This window comes from Littorina saxatilis, linkage group LG11 (genome assembly GCF_037325665.1).
Source record: "Littorina saxatilis isolate snail1 linkage group LG11, US_GU_Lsax_2.0, whole genome shotgun sequence".
Lineage (NCBI taxonomy): Eukaryota > Metazoa > Mollusca > Gastropoda > Littorinimorpha > Littorinidae > Littorina > Littorina saxatilis.
Window position 1 is genome coordinate 20,738,341 of NC_090255.1, and position 23,597 is coordinate 20,761,937.

The 23,597-nt window shown below is 45.0% G+C and overlaps 1 protein-coding gene across 1 annotated transcript; it reads right to left on the reverse strand.

Annotated features, from left to right (window-relative positions):
- Positions 1-88: 88 nt before the first annotated feature.
- Positions 89-23,574, reverse strand: LOC138979987 (EF-hand domain-containing protein 1-like). The gene is made up of 11 exons (XM_070352752.1): positions 23,412-23,574; positions 19,756-19,977; positions 10,550-10,700; positions 8,461-8,597; positions 7,839-8,066; positions 7,067-7,408; positions 5,705-5,845; positions 4,852-5,146; positions 2,369-2,459; positions 1,327-1,519; positions 89-1,029 (listed from the first exon to the last, which is right to left on the reverse strand). Exons 1-11 carry the CDS (start codon positions 23,457-23,459, stop codon positions 952-954), a joined length of 1,926 nt encoding a protein of 641 aa, XP_070208853.1. The 5' UTR covers positions 23,460-23,574; the 3' UTR covers positions 89-951.
- Between the last annotated feature and the right edge of the window lie 23 nt (positions 23,575-23,597).

Here is a 23,597-nt window from a genome sequence, read left to right on the forward strand (position 1 = left end):
ACTATTATGCTGTCTCTCTCTCTTTAGCATGTCTGTGATAGCATAAAGAAGTTTGTCGGAATGGGAAGGGTGGACTAAAGAACACTCGTTATCGGTGAAAATCCTTTTAATTCACATTTATCACAGAGAATTGGTGTTGAATTCAATATACTGGGCAATATAGTCAACATACACATAACAAAAGCAATATCATATTAACCTACAGTATATGCATCAAAACCGTGAAAGCTTGAAAAATTAGAGTGTTGTATGTCAGCAGTATATTTAAACAAAATAACCTTGTAGATTTGCTTTGCTGTATGTCACGTTGAATAACAACTTAGCATTTTACAGACTTCTGTCTTGTTCTGAAGTAAAACATAAACGACATGAGCAATGGTACAAACACAAGTTCTCACAGGTCATTGCTTTAAACAGAATCTTCATAAAAAATTCTTTAAAAATAAAAAAATATATGACAAAAGTAACCACATAGAACTCTAGTGTTGCATTTTCTAATGTAATTGTGAAATCTCCATTGTGGAAAAGTTTGAAACAATTTCAGAAAATTCTCAATGAAAATGTTATAATCGCAAACTACTGGACGGAACCTTTAAATGTTTCATGCATGTCTGACAAAAGACCTTAGCAAAAACATGTTCATTACACACATTTTGGAAGTTGAAGACAGATTTCAGCAGGGTGTTATGTGGTTCTACCCCAGCAGCAAAACAAATATTGCATCAACAACGCAGCTACTGTAACATTTTCAGACACTTTTTTTTTTTTTCTTCTTCTTCGCATTACAGTCTTTTTCACACCGATCTTGGCATCATCCCAGAGTGTTTATGTGAGGAACTATCTTACAACCTAAGTGGAGACGATCTTCTTCTGTGATATAAAATAGTGCATCACAGGTGATGGTAGATGAAGTTCATGTTTGCCAGTGAGTGTCAACTTGGGCTGGTAGTATTAGGAGCTCTCCACAAAGCGACGGAAATCTTCTAGACCGATGCGGCCTTCCTGATCCAGCGTGCACTGCTGTACCAACTGTCAATAAACAAAGCATTGAATAAATGATTAATTGATCGGTACAAATACACACACTCTCTCTCGCTCGCTCTCTTTTCCTCTCTCTTCCACACACACACCCTCACTCACACCCTCACTCACACCCTCACTCACACACTCACTCACACACACACTCACACCCACACACATACTCGCTCTCTGTCCCTCTCTCTTCCACACAGACATAAACACACACACACTCTCTCTCACACAAACATACACACACCTACCCCCCCTCCCCCCCCCCCCCCCCCCCCCCCCCCACATCCTACTCACAGCCAGAATGACGTCATCGTCAACGGGCAGCTGCAGTTGGCGGCAAAGGTCGCGCATGTTATCCACGCTGATGTAGCCTGTGCGGTCCCTGTCGTAACGCAGGAACATCCCGTCCACTCGGCTCTTGTCTGTGATGGCGATCTTCTTCAGCTGGGCGCGCACCTGTCTCACCAGCTGCTCAAGGTCACCTTGCCTGTAAGGGGAGACAAGAATTTGATTTATTTTTCATAAATATTTCATTATTATAATGAATTTTTCATGATTTTGTCAAAATTGTAATAATTTCTAATTAATTTTATTTTTTATTTATTTTTGTATCTATCTATTTTATAACTCATGCATTTATCTATCTATTCATTCATGTATTTGTTATATTTGTGTCTGTTGATTAATTCCAAAATCAGAGTCGTCCTAATTTGTAAGAATTCCTGCTAGGATGGTATTGGAGAGAAACCCCCCCCCCCCCCCCCAATTCCTGTTATCCAAATATCTGAAGTGCTAGGATTCTTTGTTTCAAACTGGTTTCCAAAGCAGCCAGAGACCTAAGTTTTTGTTATAAAGTTGAATATTCATACAAATCAGAAATCATCTGCCAATTATGAGCAGACTGCTATACAGATGTGAGCATACACTCTCTCTCTCTCTCCTTATTCCCCTCTTTCCCCCCGCCCCCCCCCCCCTCTCTCCCCCCAGGCCCACTCTCTCTCTCTCCCCCTCCCACTGTCCCTCTCTCTCTCTCTCTATCCCCCTCCCTCCCCCTTCCCTCTGCAGTGCAGGCTGAGACTTGCGTGCGCCTGACTTTCATGGGGCCGCCCTTGGTCATCTCCCTGTCTCTCGCCCCCCCCCCCCCCCACTCTCAGACTCTTTTCCCCCTCCTTCCCCCCTCCCTCTGCAGTGTAGGCTGAGACTTACGTGCGCCTGACTTTCATGGGGCCGCCCTTGGTCATCTCCCTGTCTCTCGCCCCCTCTCTCGCCCCCCCCCCCCTCTCTCTCTCTCTCGGCCTCTTTTCCCCCTCCCTCTGCTGTGCAGGCTGAGACTTACGTGCGCCTGACTTTCATGGGGCCGCCCTTGGTCATCTCCTTGGTGACGGTGGTCTGGCCGAGCCTCTCCCTCAGCGAGTTGATGGTGGCAGCTGTGGAGGAAAGTAACAATTAGTATAATGATCTTTTTTATAATGATTTTTTCACATAATTACCTCTGTTTGCCTCTCTGTACTGCTCAGGGTTAGGTAAGACCAGGCAATCCAGAATGCCTTTGAGGAGTTTCAAGGAAAATTATACCAGGGGGGCCAGGAGGCCGCATTGGACGACACCCCTTTTGGAGGTCTGATCAAATGAAATGTGATTTTTCAACCTTAAATAAAAGATGATTCGCAAATATTGCACTACATATACACAGAGCTAATCTTTCTTTCCTTCCCACATTATTATTTTATATTTCATTTTATACTTTGCTTTCGCGGAAATCTGCTAATTGAAGGTTCTCTGGAGTGCCTGTTTGACGTCATGATAGGGCAAAAAAAAAAAATAGGTCTGTTTACGGTAACCCGACCGACCCTATTTTTTTCGCGCGACCCTAGACTTTTTTTGGGCATTTGGGGAAAAAAAAAAAAATCTTTTGGTTTTTTTTTGCAAAATAACGTAAAAATATGGTTTTTTTGGGAAAAAAAAAAATCCCGACCTACCGACCCTATTTTTTTGGCCTATGTTACCGTAAACAGACCTTCTTTTTTTTTGGCCTAGTCTAAAACACCCCACTGCGGCCCGTTTGAGCCACCTGCTCCCCTCCCTCCCCACACTTTTATCCAGTAAATGGGTCTGGATGCATCACTGGAAATCTGTATCTAATTTTTTTCTTTTAACAATAGAGACATACTGTGCACATTTAGCTTATGCATCTTTGTGCAGAGTTGCACTTGCATAGAATTACCTCACTTTTAACAACAGAACAAATAATAACATGTTTCCTAAACTGGACAAATCTATCAATCAATCAATCAATAGGACGCTTATATCGCACATATTCCGTGGGTACAGTTCTAGGCGCTCTGCAATGATGCCGTGTGAGATGAAATTTTATACGGCCAGTAGATTGCAGCCATTTTGGCGCATATTTACCTTTCACGGCCTATTATTCCAAGTCACACGGGTATAGGTAGACAATTATTAACTGTGCCTAAGCAATTTTGCCAGGAAAGACCCTTTTGTCAATCGTGGGATCTTTAACGTGCACACCCCAATGTAGTGTACACGGGGGGTGTTCGGACACCGAAGAGAGTCTGCACACAAAGTTGACCATGAGAAATAAATTTCCGCCGAACGTGGGTTTGAACTCACGCTGACAGCGGCCAACTGAATACAAATCCAGCGCGCTACAAACTGAGCTATGTCCCCGCATCATGATCGACTTACAAGGCAGCGAGTCCACTCCAGCACGACTAAAGCATCTTCTCAAGCCTCAGTTAACCATACGTCCTCACTGTGTTTTGAATTAAATATAACATACATGACCCCTTCTTTTTTTGTTTGATTCTCACTGAACCTCACTTAGCATCGTTTTCATTAACTCATTCGCTACGCGTCTGAACTGGAATTCCGACAGCTGTGCTTAGCGTTGCCGACACGTCTGAAGTTTAGTTCCGACAGATATCACAAATTTTTAACGGTGTGAACGGCCCCGCTGACCAAGGGAAACAACCCCTGCAATAAACTTCTGCCTGTCTGCAGTGGAACCATTCACTGTAAACAGTTCCTTCCCTTCAACTGTTGGAAATAATTTGATTTTTTTGACGGTGTGCGACCCACGTGTTTGACTTTTCCAAGATGGCAGATCGTTCTGCCACAAGACGTATTAACTTGAAAAGAGTGCTAGAACTTGTTCTTCAGGACCGTTCTGATCTTGACCTTAGTGATGATGATAGTGGAGATGATATTTTAGATTCTGATGACGAGTTTGTGCCAATGGACGATGATTTGGGTGATGACTCGGACAATGAAAGTGTCGATCATGACATAGTGTATGATGAACCCATGACGTAGAAATTGTTTTTGTTTTTTTGCTGCAAAGAGGTAGTTTGACTGGATGTGAAGACAACAAAAGGTATGTTCTTTCAAATGTTTCATATATTTTCTAAAAGAGCAAGTTTCAAACTTTGCAAAAAGGTAAGGTAGGTAAGGTTATTTTGTGTTGTTGATTTTTTTTTTTTTTTTTTCAAATGGGTCAAAATCGTGCACTGGGAGGGAACACGAGGGACAATTTAGCTGCGTCCCGAATGAGTTAAAGTAAATGCGTACACTTCAACATCCAACAAAAATAAAGCATCACAGACTGAGGGACACCCCTTTTAAGACCCCACAATTTAAGACTGCCTCCCTTTTAAGACCCTGTTTTCTCAGACTTTCTGTTTACAACCTTTGTAAAGTTACCCCCATTTGAAGATCCCCTCCTTTCTAAGACCTGATTTTCTCAGATTTTGTTAGGTCTTAAAAGGGGGGTTCCACTGTACGTAAAACAGCTGGACTTACGAGGGAACTGGTTAGCATGCTCCTCCATGTACGATAAGACGAACTCGTCGGCACCGGTGATAACAAAGCGATGATTGAAGATCTCGATGACGGCACCGATGTAGAAATCTTGGGGCCCGTAGTAATCAGGTGAGTCAGGTTTGCTTCCGGGCTTGGCCACTTTCGTGCGTTCCAAGAACTTTCCGCCGATGATGCCGGAATTGCGGACTGGCGGTTCGTAGATTGTGAGCATATCGTCAGCCAGACGGTAGGAGATGATGAACCTCCTGCCTGCGTCTTCTGGTCTCACTGAGTCCTGTAGTGGAGAAGAATTTTCACCAATGGATCAGACTGGTTGGGCAATATTTTATTTCCATTTGATTTGCCACGCATATCACCTAATTGTGCACTTTTTCAGCACCCTACGACTTAGTTAGTCTGCTAAACCAAGGCCCCCAACCCAGTACTGAAGACTTCATTCCTAGTGGCAATTATGTATTTCTTGCAAAAGCTCCTTGGATTTTTAAGCCACCCAGAGTTTCTAATGATGAAAATTCAGACATTGCTCACATTTCCACGCAGATAAACAAGTACGGTATGCAAGAAAGCCCAAGAAGTCTAGAACGTTTTTTTTGTAGCTGTACACTTTCTGACACATAAGCGGCAGTTGAATTTCACATCGGTGAAACATTCCAACATTAACCTCTCCAAGATTAAAATAAAATAAAATAGAATAAATCAATACATTTTCACAGACTTGCATTCCAAATTATTATCTTCAGCTGACAGAGTAATGGAGACAAAACGTAAAATCTAAAATATCCCACAATTAAACAAAATCCAAATGCAGACGATTCGATTTGCTGTGACTCACCATGACACCCTCGAAGCGCAGAACCTTGTGGTCGTTCTCCAACATCTTGATGAAGTCTTTCTTGGGCGGCTGTGGGATGAGCGACAGGCACGACTGCAACGAGTCTTCCAGCGAACCAAAGTTGTTGTAGGGAGGGATTTCCTGAAAGAGAGAGAAACGCTTTCAGAACAATTCTTAAACACTTGGAAACAGACTGCAGCGAGTCTTCCAGCAAATCAAAGTTGTTGTAGGACAGGATTTCCTGAAAGAGAGAGAAACGCTTTCAGAACAATAGGAGCGGATTGAAATGAGTCTTCCAGCAAACCAAAGTTGCTGTAGGGGGGGATTTCCTGAAATCAATCAATCAATCAATGAGGCTTATATCGCGCATATTCCGTGGGTACAGTTCTAGGCGCTCAGCAGTGATGCCGTGTGAGATGAAATTTTATACGGCCAGTAATTGCAGCCATTTCGGCGCATATTTACCTTTCACGGCCTATTATTCCAAGTCACACGGGTATAGGTAGACAATTATTAACTGTGCCAAAGCAATTTTGCCAGGAAAGACCCTTTTGTCAATCGTGGGATCTTTAACGTGCACACCCAATGTAGTGTACACGGGGGGGGAGTTCGGACACCGAAGAGAGTCTGCACACAAAGTTAACTCTGAAATAAATTTCCGCCGAACCTGGGATCGAACTCACGCTGACAGCGGCCAACTGAATACAAATCCAGCGCGCTACCAACTGAGCTATATCCCCGCCCTATAACAGAACAATAGGAGCGGATTGAAATGAGTCTTCCAGCAAACCAAAGTTGCTGTAGGGGGGGATTTCCTGAAAGAGAGAGAAATGCTTTCAGAAGAATCTTAAACCCTTGGAAACAGACTGCAATGCGTCTGGCAATGAGTTGTCACACAGCATGATTTCCTGAAAGTCGGAGACATTCTTTCAAACAATTATAGGGGAAACATTCCCTAGGATAAGATTCGATTAAGAACCAATCAAAAACAGATTTATCCATTTTTCTTAATCACATTTTTTGCAGATTCATCAGAATCTTGAAACTGCAACAGGACCTCTACTGTCATAATTGTCTCGTTATGAGAAGAACTGAGCCACAAGCAGTTCTGAAATTTACCATTTTTTTCTGATGATGTGTGTGCTTTGAATTATATTTCTTGCCACAACATCAACTTCAATTAGTTTTATTCTATTATTTCAATAGGCGCCTCAAATAATTTCATTAGCCGCACTACAGTAATTGCACATCATGTTTGGCAGTGCAAGTAGCTTCACACTACAAACAGCGGAAGCATGCCAGATAAAGACGCAAAGTCTACAACCAGAGCTGTACTCTGATCACTCAAGCAGTTCCACCCACCATCTTGGGGAGAGCCTTGCCGTTGCCATCCGTGTCCACCTTGGGGAAATCGGTAATGCCGAAGTTGTGGTAGTAGAAGGCTTTGGTGAAGTTGTCCACATCGTAGATGAGGAAGCGACGACCGTACATGGTCACAGTTTGACCCACCATAAAGTCTTTAGGGGTGAAGTAGTTTTTGATCTCGTTGTCGGACAGCTCCAAGACGACAGCGGGGAAGCCGGAGGGGACGTTGTAGCGGTCCTTGGGAACCTTGTGACGGCCAATCAGAACGGGGAAGGGGTCACGGCCGTCATTGGCCTGGTGGCATTCTCTGATCTCCAGTGTGTCGTCCACCAGGTAGTACTGAAAACGAGATGATCACATTCAGGAGTGTTGCATTGTTTCCTCGATTGACAAGCAACCAGTAGTAACGTTACATTTATGTACAGTGGAACCCCCCTTTTAAGACCTAAACAAATCTGAAAAAATCAGGTCTTAAAAAGGGGGAGAGTCTTAAAATGGGGGTACATTTACAGAGGTTATGAACAGAAAATCTGAGAAAACACGGTCAAGGGAGGGGGTCTTAAATAGGGGGTTCCAGTGTATCCACATACAACCATAAAGGCTGTCTATAATTGAGCCCGAAGTCGACTTCGCGAAGACTGTGTGAAGTCTTTTGACCAAAAATGTAGCGCTATTAGCTTCGTGCAGGAAGCATCCGCGTAGCCGACTTCGCCCAATTATAATGACAGGCTTTAAAAGAAATGCTTTCTCTAAGAACCCAAATACTTACGTGGATGACGAAGGGCCTCATCTCGCCAAACATGTTGCTGCGGTCGTCCCAGACGCAGAAGAAGCGCAGCACCTTTCGGTCCAGCTCCAGGAACTGTTTGGCTTTGTCAAAGGCCGAGGGAGTGGTGTACGTACGCAGAGCCGCTGCTGCCTTGCGGCGCTCGATGTAAGGATCGCCTGGCAACGACTCCGGTGGGTTGATGATAAGGCCCTCACTTTCCAAAAAGTCCTGAAAAATATTAAAACAATCAAAGCTCCAGCTTACAAATCATCTCAGATAAATGCAACAGTAATTTTTTTGTCTACGGCCGCCCGGCTAACACTATTCATTCCTAAGAGAAATGATTTATAGGCAGTCTTGAAAAATATGGAGTACGGATGATGCTCTCGTTTTTCATTAAGTCCTGAAAAAAAGTTACAGAAAAAATGAAATCTATGTCACTGAAAAGCTTTGAAGGGTTTTGCAAAACTCTTCTTTCAATTTTGTGATTTTAAAGTAGGTAAGTTTGACATTAAAGTTCTAAAAATAGAAGTCTGTCAACATTTTGAAAATCTACTTACTTGCCAAAAAGAAGAAGGAAAAATTATTGACTAACACAGCATAAAATGTAGGATGGACTTACTGAGGTGAATTTGTCGCAGTTGATGACTCTGAACACTTTGCCATAGAAGGTGACGTTGAGACCATTGTTGATGTCTTTCCAGTGCCAGTTGTCTCCCCTGTCGTTCTTGGGCAGACGCTGTCTCTTGATTAGTTTTCCTGTCGATCAAAACAAAAGAGAAACCTTTAAAGCTGCGGTTACTTAAACAAACATGCTATGAACAACAACATCCTCAACAAGAACAACAACAAATCATAATTTAACGCATAAATAACGTATCATACTTCATTTGGTATGTTGGATTTGTTTCTTATGAAAAAGTAATACTTGTTAAACATTCATTGTTTTTAAGAAAATCCACATATCTTTCAGTTCAATGCAAAGCGACTCAAAAAACCTTCTTTCTGACAAGTTTAAGAGTCAAGCACACTCTGTAGTATTCACAGCATTAAGTGCATGCAGGATCCATTTATAAGATACACTAAGACATCCTGCTGCTCTTCATAAATTCACAAGCTTTCCTTTTAAAGCCTGTCATTAAGGACTGGGTGGCCGAGTGGTAACGCACTTGCGCTCGGAAGCGAGAGGTTGCGAGTTCGACCCTGGGTCAGGGCGTTAGCAATTTTCTCCCCCCTTTCCTAACCTAGGTGGTGGGTTCAAGTGCTAGTCTTTCGGATGAGATGAAAAACCGAGGTCCCTTCGTGTACACTACATTGGGGTGTGCACGTTAAAGATCCCACGATTGACAAAAGGGTCTTTCCTGGCAAAATTGTATAGGCATAAAAATTGTATAAAAATGTCCACCAAAATACCAGTGTGACTTGGAATAATAGGCTGTGAAAAGTAGGATATGCGCCGAAATGGCTGCGATCTGCTGGCCGATGTGAATGCGTGATGTATTGTGTAAAAACAAGAAGAGCAAACGCTCGATCGAGTCACTTTCGCAGTTCTGAATATTATATGAGGCATCAGATGGACAGGAAGAAATTGCTATTCACAACACAATGAGTCACGTTCACATAAAATTTGAGCCCGGTCACTTTTATAGTTTCCGAGAAAAGCCCAACGTTAAGTTGTGTGTTGCCGAACAGAAAAGGCTAGTTATCTCCCTTGTTTTTCTGATAACGTTCGTAAAAGGCTACAGATGTAAATACTTTGATGTAAAGAATAATCCTACAAAGTTTCAATCACATCCGATGAACTTTGTCAAAGATATAAAATGTCTAATTTTTCCTTTGACGCTGACCTGTGACCTTGAAAAAGGTCAAAGGTCAACGAAACCATCGTTAAAGTGTAGAGGTCATTGGAGGTCACGACTAAACAAAATATGAGCCCGATCGCTTTGATAGTTTCCGAGAAAAGTCCAACGTTAAGGTGGTGTCTACGGACGGCCGGCCGGACGGCCGGCCGGACAGACTAACACTGACCGATTACATAGAGTCACTTTTTCTCAAGTGACTCAAAAATTCCATCTCACACGGCATAAATAAATCCCTGCGCCTTGAATATGTGCGCGATATAAATTGCATACATTTTTTTTTAAAATCCCTGCGCTTAGAACTGTACCCACGGAATACGCGCGATATAAGCCTCGTATTGATTGATATTGATTATGTGGAACCCATTTCCTGGCTCCCAAGAGAATAACAAGCATTGACACTGACGAACAAGCGCCTTTCATCCTCAGACTTGAGGTTAAGGTAAGAAATCAAGTGTTTTCACCCTTATCCTGGGGCATTCCACAGTTCTCCACAGAACCAGTCTCCTAACTCATTGTCTCTCAGGTACAGATATATCCGTACACACTCACATGGCTCTATCTGACCAGGTACGGATATATCCGCTCAGACTGTTAGCTTCAGTAACTTCCTGTAACGTCCATCTGACGCCTGCATTCCAGCGTGTTGATACACAGTTATAACTACACAGTTACTACAATTCTGAGTGACCTGCTGCAGCACAGCTGGTCTAGTCTCGGCAAAAAAAACTTGGTCAACATAGGTGGGGTTGAAAGTGTTTGAGAATAACAAGCATTGGAACGGATGAACAAGCGACTTTCATCCTCAAACTTGAGGTTAAGGCAAGAAATTAAAAGTGTCTCCACCCTCACCCTGGGGCATTCCACAGTTCTCCACGCGGGGTTCGACCACAGCGATGCTGTCATCCTCCAAGTAGTAGTAGATGTCCACAGGCCGCACCCTGAAATACTCATCGGGTGACTCGTGCACTGTCTGCTTGAAGTAAGCGTTGAACTTCAGAACCTGTCACCGACAATAGCAAAAGAATGATGAGAAAATGTTTGCATATATAAGCACTGATACTTTTTTTTAAATATTTCTTGTATTAGAATTGTAAAGCGCGTGGAGCTGTTATCAGGACTTGCGCGATAAAAATGTGATTTATAACTATTATTATATCATTATACTCTTTAGGTCAAAGTTTCAGGTGATGTTATTTTCACAATGTTGGAGCTGATCTGAAGAAACAGAGCTTGCCTTGTGGCTTTTGTGCTTACTTTTTTGATTTCAATTTTACAGTAGTGATAATTCTTGAAAAAAAGTAATAATGTAAGTTTGGATGATTAACATTCATCTTGCACTCCATTAACAAAAAGAAAGTGAGAAAAGTCACCTTCTATGATCTAATATTGCTGACTCAAAACACAGACAAAGCCACAGAGACATACCACACACACACACTTACACACACACTTGCACACACACACACACATATAAACACAAACATGAGGAGACACACACATGGCCAAACACACACTGTCACGATCGGGTGACAGAGACCAAGAAAGTGTCACTCAGTGGAGTGCCTGTTCTTGGTCGGTTATGATAGAAAGCGCCTGTGCGTGATATTGGACACAGCAGAGTTTGCTGACGGTGCTCAACGAGCACGGATGTTTTGAAACGCACGTGTTTCACAGTGCGGGTTTCTGCTATCATAGGGCTGACGGTTTTTCGCTGACAGCGCACACGGGATTTTCACGGATTGAGTTTCCCGTGTCTTTTTTCTGCTTGGGGAGGCAGAATTGTGTATAGCTGGACTGGTTTTGTGACAAGGTCAGTCACGTGTATTTGACTAGGTTGTCTGACAGAGACACGAGTACGGGGCACTTGACACCCAGCGGCAGAAGAGGAAGGATCTAATACGCAGTTTCTAGAGTATGATGGTTTTTCACCGAGTATTGTATTCGGCACTCTAGGGGAGCTTCCACCGGTTATTTCCTTCACGCTGCCACATATTTTGCTGAGGACAAGTCGTCAACTTTCCTTCGTCGGCGATGGCTTTCGCATAAGGATTCGACAAGGGGTTCTGGACGTTTTGGTCACTGTTGACGAACAGAGGCTGCTCCAGGGGGGAGGCGGACTTTGCTTCCATTGAGAGTACAATCATAGGCTTTTGAGGTAATAAATCATTATTTAACGCTGTTGATGAGTCTGTGTTGTGGAATGAAATACTCTCTGTTGTTCTTTCCAGGTTAGCGCATAATTTACTCTCTGTGACGCTAAAATACTAATCTGTATATGGTTTTTGCAGATAGGGAGAGAAGGACGGAAAATGACTGTTTTGTTGTTGTAAAAAGTCCGTTTTGTGCAGGCCCACGTGCTCGATGAGATATTTAAAGATGACATGTTTTAAGGTGGTGGGTGAGGGGTAGCTGACATGTTTAGTGCACCGATGCTTTCTGTTTGCAGCCTCCGTTCGTTCGCCTCGCTTCGTTACGTTCCTGTAACATCTGCACGGCTGACTCTGGCGGGAACTGTTGAAGCTACGCTAACCAGGAGACCGGCTAACCAGGAGACCGGCTAACCAGCGGACCGGCTAACCAGCGAACCAGCGGACCGGCTAACCAGCGAACCGACTAACCAGCATACCGGCTAAGCAGCAGCAGCAGAGATAAAGCTAAGTGCACCATGTCGTACGCACCCCGTTGACCACCGTTGTCTTTTCTTATCTGTGATTTCATTGGAGTAGTGACAACGTGGGGGTGTTGACCCCTGCATGAACTTGAGCTTTTTGAACAGAACATTCGCATTTAACTATATTTACACGGGTTCAGCGTGTTACTATAATTTTCTACATACTACTGGCATTTTGTCAGTGAACACTGGTTTTTTACGTGTTGAGAACGTAAAAGGAACATATTTTGAGTGAAGGCTCGAGGGAGGTGGAGAGTTTATACATAAACAGGCGTCTGAAACTTATACTTTTGTTGACTCTATTTAATTGTATGACTGCGAGAGTGGATCGTGGTGTGGTTAGTTAATTAGTAGTAATTAACCGGTTCATAATCACCTTAAGTGATATATTGAAACGTGACACATGGGGGCCAAGCCGGGATATACTCAGTTAATTTCCAACTGATAAAGACCCACCAATTAAGGATAACTAAGAGCAGATAATCTCGTCAGTGCTCGACTTATTTTCTGCTTGGTGCTACCCTTTTTTGTATAGTTTTGATCATATACCACACCTTAAGCGATTCACATCTTGCAGGAAATGTAAATTGTAATTTGTGAGTTATTGTATGCGCTAACTGTGATTACTTCCCTTTCCTTTGTTTGTGAATCTTTGTTGTTGTACGTTCAGAGTTTTCCGTTGCAGAGAGCTGAGCGGGGTTAACGGATTTGTTGTTCGTTTTACTGTTTTCTCTACATTGTTGTTTCGCATTCTGTAACAGGTTACATTTCTACCGTCTTGTTTTACTTGGATTTTTCTCCATATTTTGACTTTGTTGGAATTTTGGGGGGGAAGGGTCCGAGGACTTCTGTCCTAACCAAGGCTGTGGGAGACACTCTGTTTCACCGCAAAAAGCAGCCGATAAAGTAGGCCACGGCTGTGGGAAACACTTTGTTTCACCGCAAAAAGCAGCCATAAAGTAGGCTACGCGATTTGTTCTACACCGTTTGGATTTTTCTTCTGCATTTTCTGGTTGCTGGATTTTTGTATCCACCGCTTTCATCACCGCGTGTTCTAGCTATAGCTGCGTTAGACTTACTTTTGTGATAAAGCTTTGCTAAACTAACCATGGCTACAGGGGGATCTCCTACGAAGAGATTAACTTTTGAGACTCCTGGTAGCGAGGAACAGACAGAGCGAGACGCACGCGTTAGAGCGCGTAGTTTGCTTAAGCGCAAGGAGTTAGAACGTAAGGAGGACATAGAGCGACAGACGAGAAAAGAAGAGCTTGACAGACAAGAACGACAGGCCGAACGGGACAGACAGGACAAGAAAGAGAAAGACGAACGTGACAGACAGGAAAAGAAAGACGAACGTGACAGACAAGAACGGAAAGAGAAAGATGAACGAGACAGACAAGAAAGGGAGCGACAGGCCGAACGACAGGCCGAACTTGACAGACAAGAAAGAGAGCGAGACAGACAGGAACGGAAAGAGAAAGAACAGGCTGAACTTGAGAGACAGGAACGACAGGCCGAACGACAGGCCGAACGTGACAGACAGGACAAACAGGCGGATCGCGAACTCCAGCTAGAACTAGCTAAGCTACAGGCAGAGAAGGGTACGCTTACTCAGGCTAGCGCGCCGACGTTTGTTGCCGACCGTACGAGACTGCCGACGTTCGACGATGACAAGGACGAGCTCGACGACTTTTTACGCCGGTTTGAGCGCATTGCATCTGACCAGAAGTGGGAAGAGGCCACGTGGGCTAGCCGCCTTAGCACCTGCTTGAAAGGACGCGCATTGCAGCTCTACAACGCTTTGGAGGACGACGAGGCGAGAGACTATCAGGCACTTAAGAAGGCGTTACTCCAGCGCTTTAACCTGACTGCTGAAGCCTACAGACGACGTCTGCGTAACAGCAAGAGACTGAGCGGCGAGCTGAGTCATCAGTTTGTGGCACGCCTTAATCTCTACCTGCGGCGCTGGGTGGAGATGGCCGAAAAGGACTGGACCGTCGACGACCTTGCCGACCTCATTGTCATGGAGCAACTGATGTCCAGCCTGCGACCTGAGGTGGTGACCTTCGTGCAGGAACACCAGCCAAAGACTACTCAGGAGGCAGCCGACTGGATCAGAGTACACGAGGACGCCCAGGCGATCTCCGGCAAATCTTCAGGCTCACGGCCGGGAAAATCGGGAAATTCGGGTTCTTCAGGACCCAAGGACGGGAAGGACGATCAGGGACACAAAGGATCAGGTTCCAGAACTGACATCCAGTGTTACTACTGCAACAAGCGGGGCCACGTGAAGAAGGACTGCCACAAGAGACAGGCTGACCAGAAGGGCGTACACTTTGTTGGCAGCGAGGAGTTAAGGGACGTCACGAGCTCATGCACCATTCCACAACTCTGCGTTCCGTGCTCCAGGAAACATTTCCAGCCCCACTGCAACGTCTACGTTAACGGAGTGAAGGGCGAAGGTCTGCGGGACACAGGGGCAGACATGATAGTGGTTCGGGCGAGTCTAGTTCCAGCTATGGCCTACACAGGAGACAGCATCAGGGTGAGAATGGCCGAGGCATCTCACGCTTATGACTTGAACACGGCAGTGATCAAGGTTGTAACACCGTTGTTCACGGGGACCATTGTGGCCGTCGTCATGGACGATCCTCCATGCGACTTGCTCATTGGAAACCGGGTTCAGTTTGTGGACGGCGTCACCAGGGAGGTTCCCGTTTACCGGTCTCCCGACGTCATTTCAGTGCTCACGCGGGCACAGGCGGAGCGAGAGGACAAACCTCTCAAACCCCTACCTGCTGCACGAGCTGCCCTGGGGAACGTGACCCCCGCGCTTCTCGCGAAGGCTCAGGCATCTGATCCGACACTAGCGACTCCTCGGGAGCACGCGAAGTCGGGGAAGGTGAAGCTGAGCGGGAAGCATGGGAGGTCAAGGTTCCTCAGGGACAAGAAGTTGCTCTACCGTGAGTTCAGCAACCAAGAAGGTACATTCAAACAGGTTGTCGTGCCTCGCGAGTTTCGCGAGGGTGTCATGGCAACGGCACACGACTCGATTCTGGGAGGTCATCTTGGCACCAAGAAGACCACGGATCGTGTCTGGCGCCACTTTTACTGGCCAGGCATCTGCACGGATGTCCGACGTTTCTGTGCGTCCTGCGATAAGTGCCAGAAGGTGGTGGCCAAAGGAAGGGTGAGGAAGGTCCCCTTAGAGAAGATGCCGCTCATCGACGAACCCTTTCGTCGGGTGGCAGTGGACATCATCGGGCCCATCTTGCCTGCGTCTGAGGACGGAAACAGATACATTTTGACCATGGTGGACTACGCTACTCGATACCCAGAGGCGATCCCTCTGAAATCGATTGAAGCCACGCGAGTAGCTGAGGCTCTGGTTACTATGTGGTCCCGGCTGGGAATTCCATCAGAGGTACTCACCGACAGAGGCACGCAGTTCACGGGAGGAGTGATGGCGGAGGCAGCACGACTGCTATCACTGGAGCAGCACTTCACCACTCCTTACCATGCTCAGTGCAACGGACTGGTGGAGAGGTTCAATGGCACCTTGAAGACCATGCTGAGGAAACTAGCTCAGGAGAAACCACGCACGTGGGACAGGTACATCCCAGCATTGCTTTTTGCATACCGCGAGGTTCCTCAGGAGAGCTTGGGCTTTTCCCCATTCGAGCTGTTGTACGGCAGACAGGTACGCGGTCCCATGGCTATCCTGCGTCAGGCTTGGACGGACGAAGAAGCTGACGAGGAGGTGCAGACGACGGCGACCTACATCGTAGAACTCAGGAACAGGATTGAAGAGACCTGCAAATTGGCTCAAGAGAACCTGGGAAGAGCAGCACAGCGTTACGCGCGAGGATTCGACCGCAAGGCACGGCCGCGCAGCTTCAAGATTGGAGAACGGGTGTTGCTACTTCTACCTGTCAAACACAACAAGCTACAACTGCAGTGGCAAGGACCTTTTGAGGTGACAGCGAAAGTGGGCCAGAACGACTACAGGATCGTCATGAACGGGAAAGCACGCCTGTACCACGCCAACCTGCTGCGCGCCTACATAGAGAGGACTGCCTACGGGGAAAAGGACAAAGTGACAGAAGCAGTTGCTGTCGTGATGGACGAGACAACGGAAGAACAGGGAGGAGGACGTGTACCAGTTTGTCCGCTGGAGGCTAGTGAGGATCACACGGACGTGCACATCTCACCTGATCTTGGGGACGACCAGCAGGCGGACTTGCAAGAGATCCTGAAGGATGCAGCACGGGTCCTTACAGACATACCACTTCAGACGCATCTAGAGGAGTTTACCTTCGACTTGCTGGAGAAACAGCCAGTGAGGACGAAGCAGTATCCCATGCCTCATGCCCAGAAGGAGGTGGTCAGGAAGGAAATCGCCGACATGACGAAGTTGGGCGTCATCGAGCCAGCGAACTCTCCCTACAGTTCACCAATTGTGCTTGTGAAGAAGAAGGATGGACGCGTCAGGTTCTGTGTCGACTACCGGAAGCTGAACAAGATTACGGCGTTTGACGCGGAACCCATGCCTGATGTGGACTACCTCTTCAGTCACTTGGCCAAGGCCAAGTACTTTTCCAAACTGGACCTCACCAAGGGATACTGGCAAATTCCAGTTGCCGAGGAAGATCGCCCAAAGACTGCATTTACCACTCCATTCGGCCAGTTCCAGTGGACAGTCATGCCTTTTGGTCTACAGAATGCAGGTGCCGTCTTCACTCGCATGATGAGGAAACTTTTGGAACCATTGAAGCGCGAGGACATCAGCAGTTTCATCGACGATGTGCTGATCGCGACAGAGACATGGACTGAACATCTCGACGCCCTGCGCGACGTGTTCGGAAGGTTGAAGGACGGAAATCTGGGAGCTAAACCGTCCAAGTGCTACTTGGGATTTCGGGAATTGTCTTTCCTGGGTCATGTTGTCGGCGAGGGATTGCTCGTTCCAGAGGACGACAAGATCCAGAAGATTCGGGAGGCGGAGCCACCGCGCACGAAGAAAGAAGTCAGGTCTTTCCTGGGCCTAGCCAGCTTCTACAGACGCTTCATCCCGCACTTTGCCGAAATCGCACTACCACTGACCAACCTTACCAAGAAACTACAACCGACCGTTGTAGTGTGGACTGAGGAATGCAGCTCCGCATTCAACACCCTGAAGAGGCGACTCACCAGTCAGCCTATTCTCCGACTACCAGACCTGAACAAGGACTTCGTGCTGAGGACAGACGCTTCAGGGAAGGGACTTGGGGCAGTGTTGCTTCAGGAGACAGAGGGGTTTTTGCACCCTGTTTGCTTCGCCAGCCGTAAGCTGACCTCGGCCGAGGCAGCGTATGCAACGGTTGAACGCGAGTGTCTCGCCATTGTCTGGGGCATCCAGAAGTTCGAAGCGTACCTGTACGGACGACCTTTCTGTCTGGAGACGGACCATCAACCTCTGCAATATCTTCAGGTTGCAAGGTTGGCAAACGCCAGACTTATGCGCTGGGCGTTGATTCTCCAACCGTACCAATTCACGGTACGCGTCATACCGGGCGCCAACAATGTTGGAGCTGACTTTCTCTCTCGGGCTGTAGAGGAGAACATGACTGTGAGCGAAACCGAGGTTTCGTCTTGAAGAGGGGAGGTGTGTCACGATCGGGTGACAGAGACCAAGAAAGTGTCACTCAGTGGAGTGCCTGTTCTTGGTCGGTTATGATAGAAAGCGCCTGTGCGTGATATTGGACACAGCAGAGTTTGCTGACAGTGCTCAACGAGCACGGATGTTTTGAAACGCACGAGCTTCACAGTGCGGGTTTCTGCTATCATAGGGCTGACGGTTTTTCGCTGACAGCGCGCACGGGATTTTCAGGGATTGAGTTTCCCGTGTCTTTTTTCTGCTTGGGGAGGCAGAATTGTGTATAGCTGGACTGGTTTTGTGACAAGGTCAGTCACGTGTATTTGGCTAGGTTGTCTGACAGAGACACGAGTACGGGGCACTTGACACCCAGCGGCAGAAGAGGAAGGATCTAATACACAGTTTCTAGAGTATGATGGTTTTTCACCGAATATTGTATTCGGCACTCTAGGGGAGCTTCCACCGGTTATTTCCTTCACACTGCCACATATTTTGCTGAGGACAAGTCGTCAACTTTCCTTCGTCGGCGATGGCTTTCGCATAAGGATTCGACAAGGGGTTCTGGACGTTTTTGGTCACTGTTGACGAACAGAGGCTGTTCCAGGGAGGAGGCGGACTTTGCTTCCATTGAGAGTACAATCATAGGCTTTTGAGGTAATAAATCATTATTTAACGCTGTTGATGAGTCTGTGTTGTGGAATGAAATACTCTCTGTTGTTCTTTCCAGGTTAGCGCATAATTTACTCTCTGTGACGCTAAAATACTAATCTGTATATGGTTTTTGCAGATAGGGAGAGAAGGACGGAAAATGGCTGTTTTGTTGTTGTAAAAAGTCCGTTTTGTGCAGGCCCACGTGCTCGATGAGATATTTAAAGATGACATGTTTTAAGGTGGTGGGTGAGGGGTAGCTGACATGTTTAGTGCACCGATGCTTTCTGTTTGCAGCCTTCGTTCGTTCGCCTCGCTTCGTTACGTTCCTGTAACATCTGCACGGCTGACTCTGGCGGGAACTGTTGAAGCTACGCTAACCAGGAGACCGGCTAACCAGGAGACCGGCTAACCAGCGGACCGGCTAACCAGCGCACCGGCTAACCAGCGGACCGGCTAACCAGCGAACCGACTAACCAGCATACCGGCTAAGCAGCAGCAGCAGAGATAAAGCTAAGTGCACCATGTCGTACGCACCCCGTTGACCACCGTTGTCTTTTCGTATCTATGATTTCATTGGAGTAGTGACAACGTGGGGTGTGTGACACCTGCATGAACTAGAGCTTTTTGAACAGAACATTCTCATTTGACTGTATTTACACGGGTTCAGCGTGTTACTATAATTTTCTACATACTACTGGCATTTTGTCAGTGAACACTGGTTTTTTACGTGTTGAGAACGTAAAAGGAACATATTTTGAGTGAAGGCTCGAGGGAGGTGGAGAGTTTATACATAAACAGGCGTCTGAAACTTATACTTTTGTTGACTCTATTTAATTGTATGACTGCGAGAGTGGATCGTGGTGTGGTTAGTTAATTAGTAGTAATTAACCGGTTCATAATCACCTTAAGTGATATATTGAAACGTGACACACACACATGGCCAAATACACACACACATGGCCAAATACACACACACACAGTCACACACACACACACACACACACACACACACACAGCCAAACACACACACACATGGCCAAATACACACACACACACACACACACAAAGAAACACACACACACACCATGCAATCCCTACCTTCTTATCCCAGGCAACATGGCCAGGGATGAAATCCTCAGGAGGTGCTTGCCTGGCCTGGCCGTAGGTCAAGGTGGGGTTAAAGTTGGCCAAGTGGTCAAGGTCAGCCTGGTCCAGCTGGTTGAACTGGATGGGTTTGCCACCGATGCCCACCTCGGCCCGATTCACAGTGCAATACCCATTCCTGTAGCCAAGGGTATGACTCAGGTGGTGCTTGGTGTGCTAAAAACAAACAAACAAGATAATTTAGGTACAGTGGAACCCCCTTTTAAAACCTAAACAAATCGGGTCATAAAAAGGAGGGAGTTTTAAAATTGGGGGTCATTTTACAAAGGTTATGAGCAGAAAGTCTTAGAAAACAAGGTCTTAAAATTGGTCGAGGGGGGCTTTAAAGGGGAGTTTCACTGTATCCATGATACAGGCATACATTGGAAAACCCCTATAAAATACTCAAATCAAGAGCAACAAGAGTGAATCTTAAAATGGTGGTACAATTATAATAATAATAATAATAATAATAATAATAATAATAATAATTGTCAGTAAGTACTGGTGTCACATGACTGATGTGAACCAGTTGATTGGCTAATGGCGATGCGCTAAAACTGATATTATTCATAGAGCAAATCTCGAAAATAATTATTGAACTCAGCGCTATATAGTCAGTGGCCTTCGAAGACCTCGTAACTTACATTTTCCCGATTTTCGGATTTTTGCATGGTTCCGTCCCTTGATTTTTTTCCTATCATCTGTGAATATGGGGCGGGGATATAGCTCAGTTGGTAGCGCGCTGGATTTGTATTCAGTTGGCCGCTGTCAGCGTGAGTTCGATCCCAGGTTCGGCGGAAATTTATTTCAGTCAACTTTGTGTGCAGACTCTCTTCGGTGTCCGAACCCTCCCCCCGTGTACACTACATTGGGTGTGCACGTTAAAGATCCCACGATTGACAAAAGGGTCTTTCCTGGCAAAATTGCTTAGGCACAGTTAATAATTGTCTACCTATACCCGTGTGACTTGGAATAATAGGCCGTGAAAGGTAAATATGCGCCGAAATGGCTGCAATCTACTGGCCGTATAAAATTTCATCTCACACGGCATCACTGCAGAGTGCCTAGAACTGTACCCACGGAATATGCGCGATATAAGCGTCATTGATTGATGATTGATTGATTGAAAAGCTTGTAACTCTATCTATTTTGCAAAGGTCTTTTTCCCCTGATTTCAAAAACCTCGTATTGCCGTTGGGTGTTGAGACATTAGCGACATTAGCGGGAAAACCTCGTATTGTCTGTTTGAATCCCTGCGAGTCTGTTGAAAATCCTCGTAATTGTTCCTTAAATTCAAAACAAAAAAGTTCAAAACAAACAAGTCGCGTAAGGCGAAAATACAATATTTAGTCAAGTAGCTGCCATTTTTCAGCAAGACCGTATACTCGTAGCATCGTCAGTCCACCGCTCATGGCAAAGGCAGTGAAATTGACAAGAAGAGCGGGGTAGTAGTTGCGCTAAGAAGGATAGCACGCTTTTCTGTACCTCTCTTTGTTTTAACTTTCTGAGCGTGTTTTTAATCCAAACATATCATATCTATATGTTTTTGGAATCAGGAACCGACAAGGAATAAGATGAAAGTGTTTTTAAATTGATTTGGACAATTTAATTTTGATAATAATTTTTATATATTTAATTTTCAGAGCTTGTTTTTAATCCGAATATAACATATTTATATGTTTTTGGAATCAGCAAATGATGGAGAATAAGATAAACGTAAATTTGGATCGTTTTATAAATTTTTATTTTTTTTTACAATTTTCAGATTTTTAATGACCAAAGTCATTAATTAATTTTTAAGCCACCAAGCTGAAATGCAATACCGAACCCCGGGCTTCGTCGAAGATTACTTGACCAAAATTTCAACCAATTTGGTTGAAAAATGAGGGCGTGACAGTGCCGCCTCAACTTTCACGAAAAGCCGGATATGACGTCATCAAAGACATTTATCAAAAAAATGAAAAAAACGTTCGGGGATTTCATACCCAGGAACTCTCATGTCAAATTTCATAAAGATCGGTCCAGTAGTTTAGTCTGAATCGCTCTACACACACACACACACACACGCACGCACGCACACACACACGCACATACACCACGACCCTCGTTTCGATTCCCCCTCGATGTTAAAATATTTAGTCAAAACTTGACTAAATATAAAAAGTGAAAACCTCGTATCTACACGTTTTGATCTGGTGAAGAGGAATTTGATTTTTAAAACACTCATTATCTCAGAACTATGATTTTGAAGATACGAGTTCTTCGAAGGCCACTGACGATATGCGCTTTGTTCAATAATGAATTTTCTCGATTTGCTCTATAAATCCCTTAGTGCACTGGGATGTCTCAATAACTTAAATAATAATAATAATAACAATGAGCATCTATATAGCGCAACATTATAACTTTACAATTATGCTCTTTGCGCTTGACACATTTAAAATTAAAACACAGTTATACAAGCATTTACATTCATTGTCAATTACAGACTTTCGGAGCAGAAAAAGTTGAGAGGAGCAAGGCGTGTGTGTTTGGGGTGGGAGGTGTCTTGCTGTACTCCCGATTAAGACCTGTGGAACTGATATTTCATATAATCACTGTATTCATATATATGTTAACCCTTAGGCTGGTTGTCGCAACATATGTCGCGCTACTTTACGTATACTGTCACCTGGTTGTCACGACATATGTCGCGCCACTGGCTCAGTCTGTTTGGTCGGTTCCGATTACCTCCCATGGATGCGAAAACCTATATGACCGGTTTTTGTTATTTTTCTGTTAATTCACCAGTGGCTATGTAACATGTGTTACAGAATTGCACCAGTGTAAGGGTTAATTTTACTATTTTTACAGGTCTTGATTGGGAGTAGGTAATAAAATCATGTCAGTTCTTCTTTCAAATCACAGCGTACAACATTTTGTGGATACATTAAGAGGTAGTACGTACGTGATGAGGTATTGCCTCTCATTGTCTCAATTGATAGAAGCCATGAAAATTACCAAACCTTACAATGTATGTTGCCAGTAAGCATAGACAACACAACACAACACAACACAACACAACACAACACAACACGATTTGACTGTACATGGGCCTGCAATGTACTGAGTGAAATCTGTCTCTGATATGCAGTGAACGCTCTAACAAATTTATGCAAAGTACTTCAAGCTGTACTATCATATACTACTATTACTAGTTCACAACCCCAAGTTATAACTGAAGTCACAGAAGAAGAGAAACAAATATCATGAAACATGAGGTCTGAAAAATAAGACCTTCATTCAATTCAACTTGACGGGGCAGTATTTGGGTAAAATTGCATTGATCTTCAAGCCACATTTAGCCTGTGAATCTGGATCTGGATTCACACTAGGTGTTGGTCGTGGGGATTTACATCACAGAAGCTGATTTCGGCTACACTTGAATACATTTCATTCATGTGCTGTATTCTGACCTCAGAAATTTTTCCACAGCTTCTTGATCAGTCAAAAGTCAGCGTTTCTTTCGTGGATTCTACAAGAACATGGAGATCGAATTTCACACAAATGCACACTTTTCAAACACTTCCATCTCTACAAAAAGAAAAAAAGCACGGGGATTCACTTACGGTGGGATCCACGAATGTATTCCCGGGCAAAAAAGGGAGCCCTTCCATCTTTGTATCTGGTCCTCAACAGTTCGGAATGCACAAGAGAATCAGTAGATGAACTGTGGACTTGGTTGCTGTTCCCCCTCGCACCATGTACACAGTTGCCGACTGTTGCTAAGCAAACATGTCTCGCTGTTTCTCGCG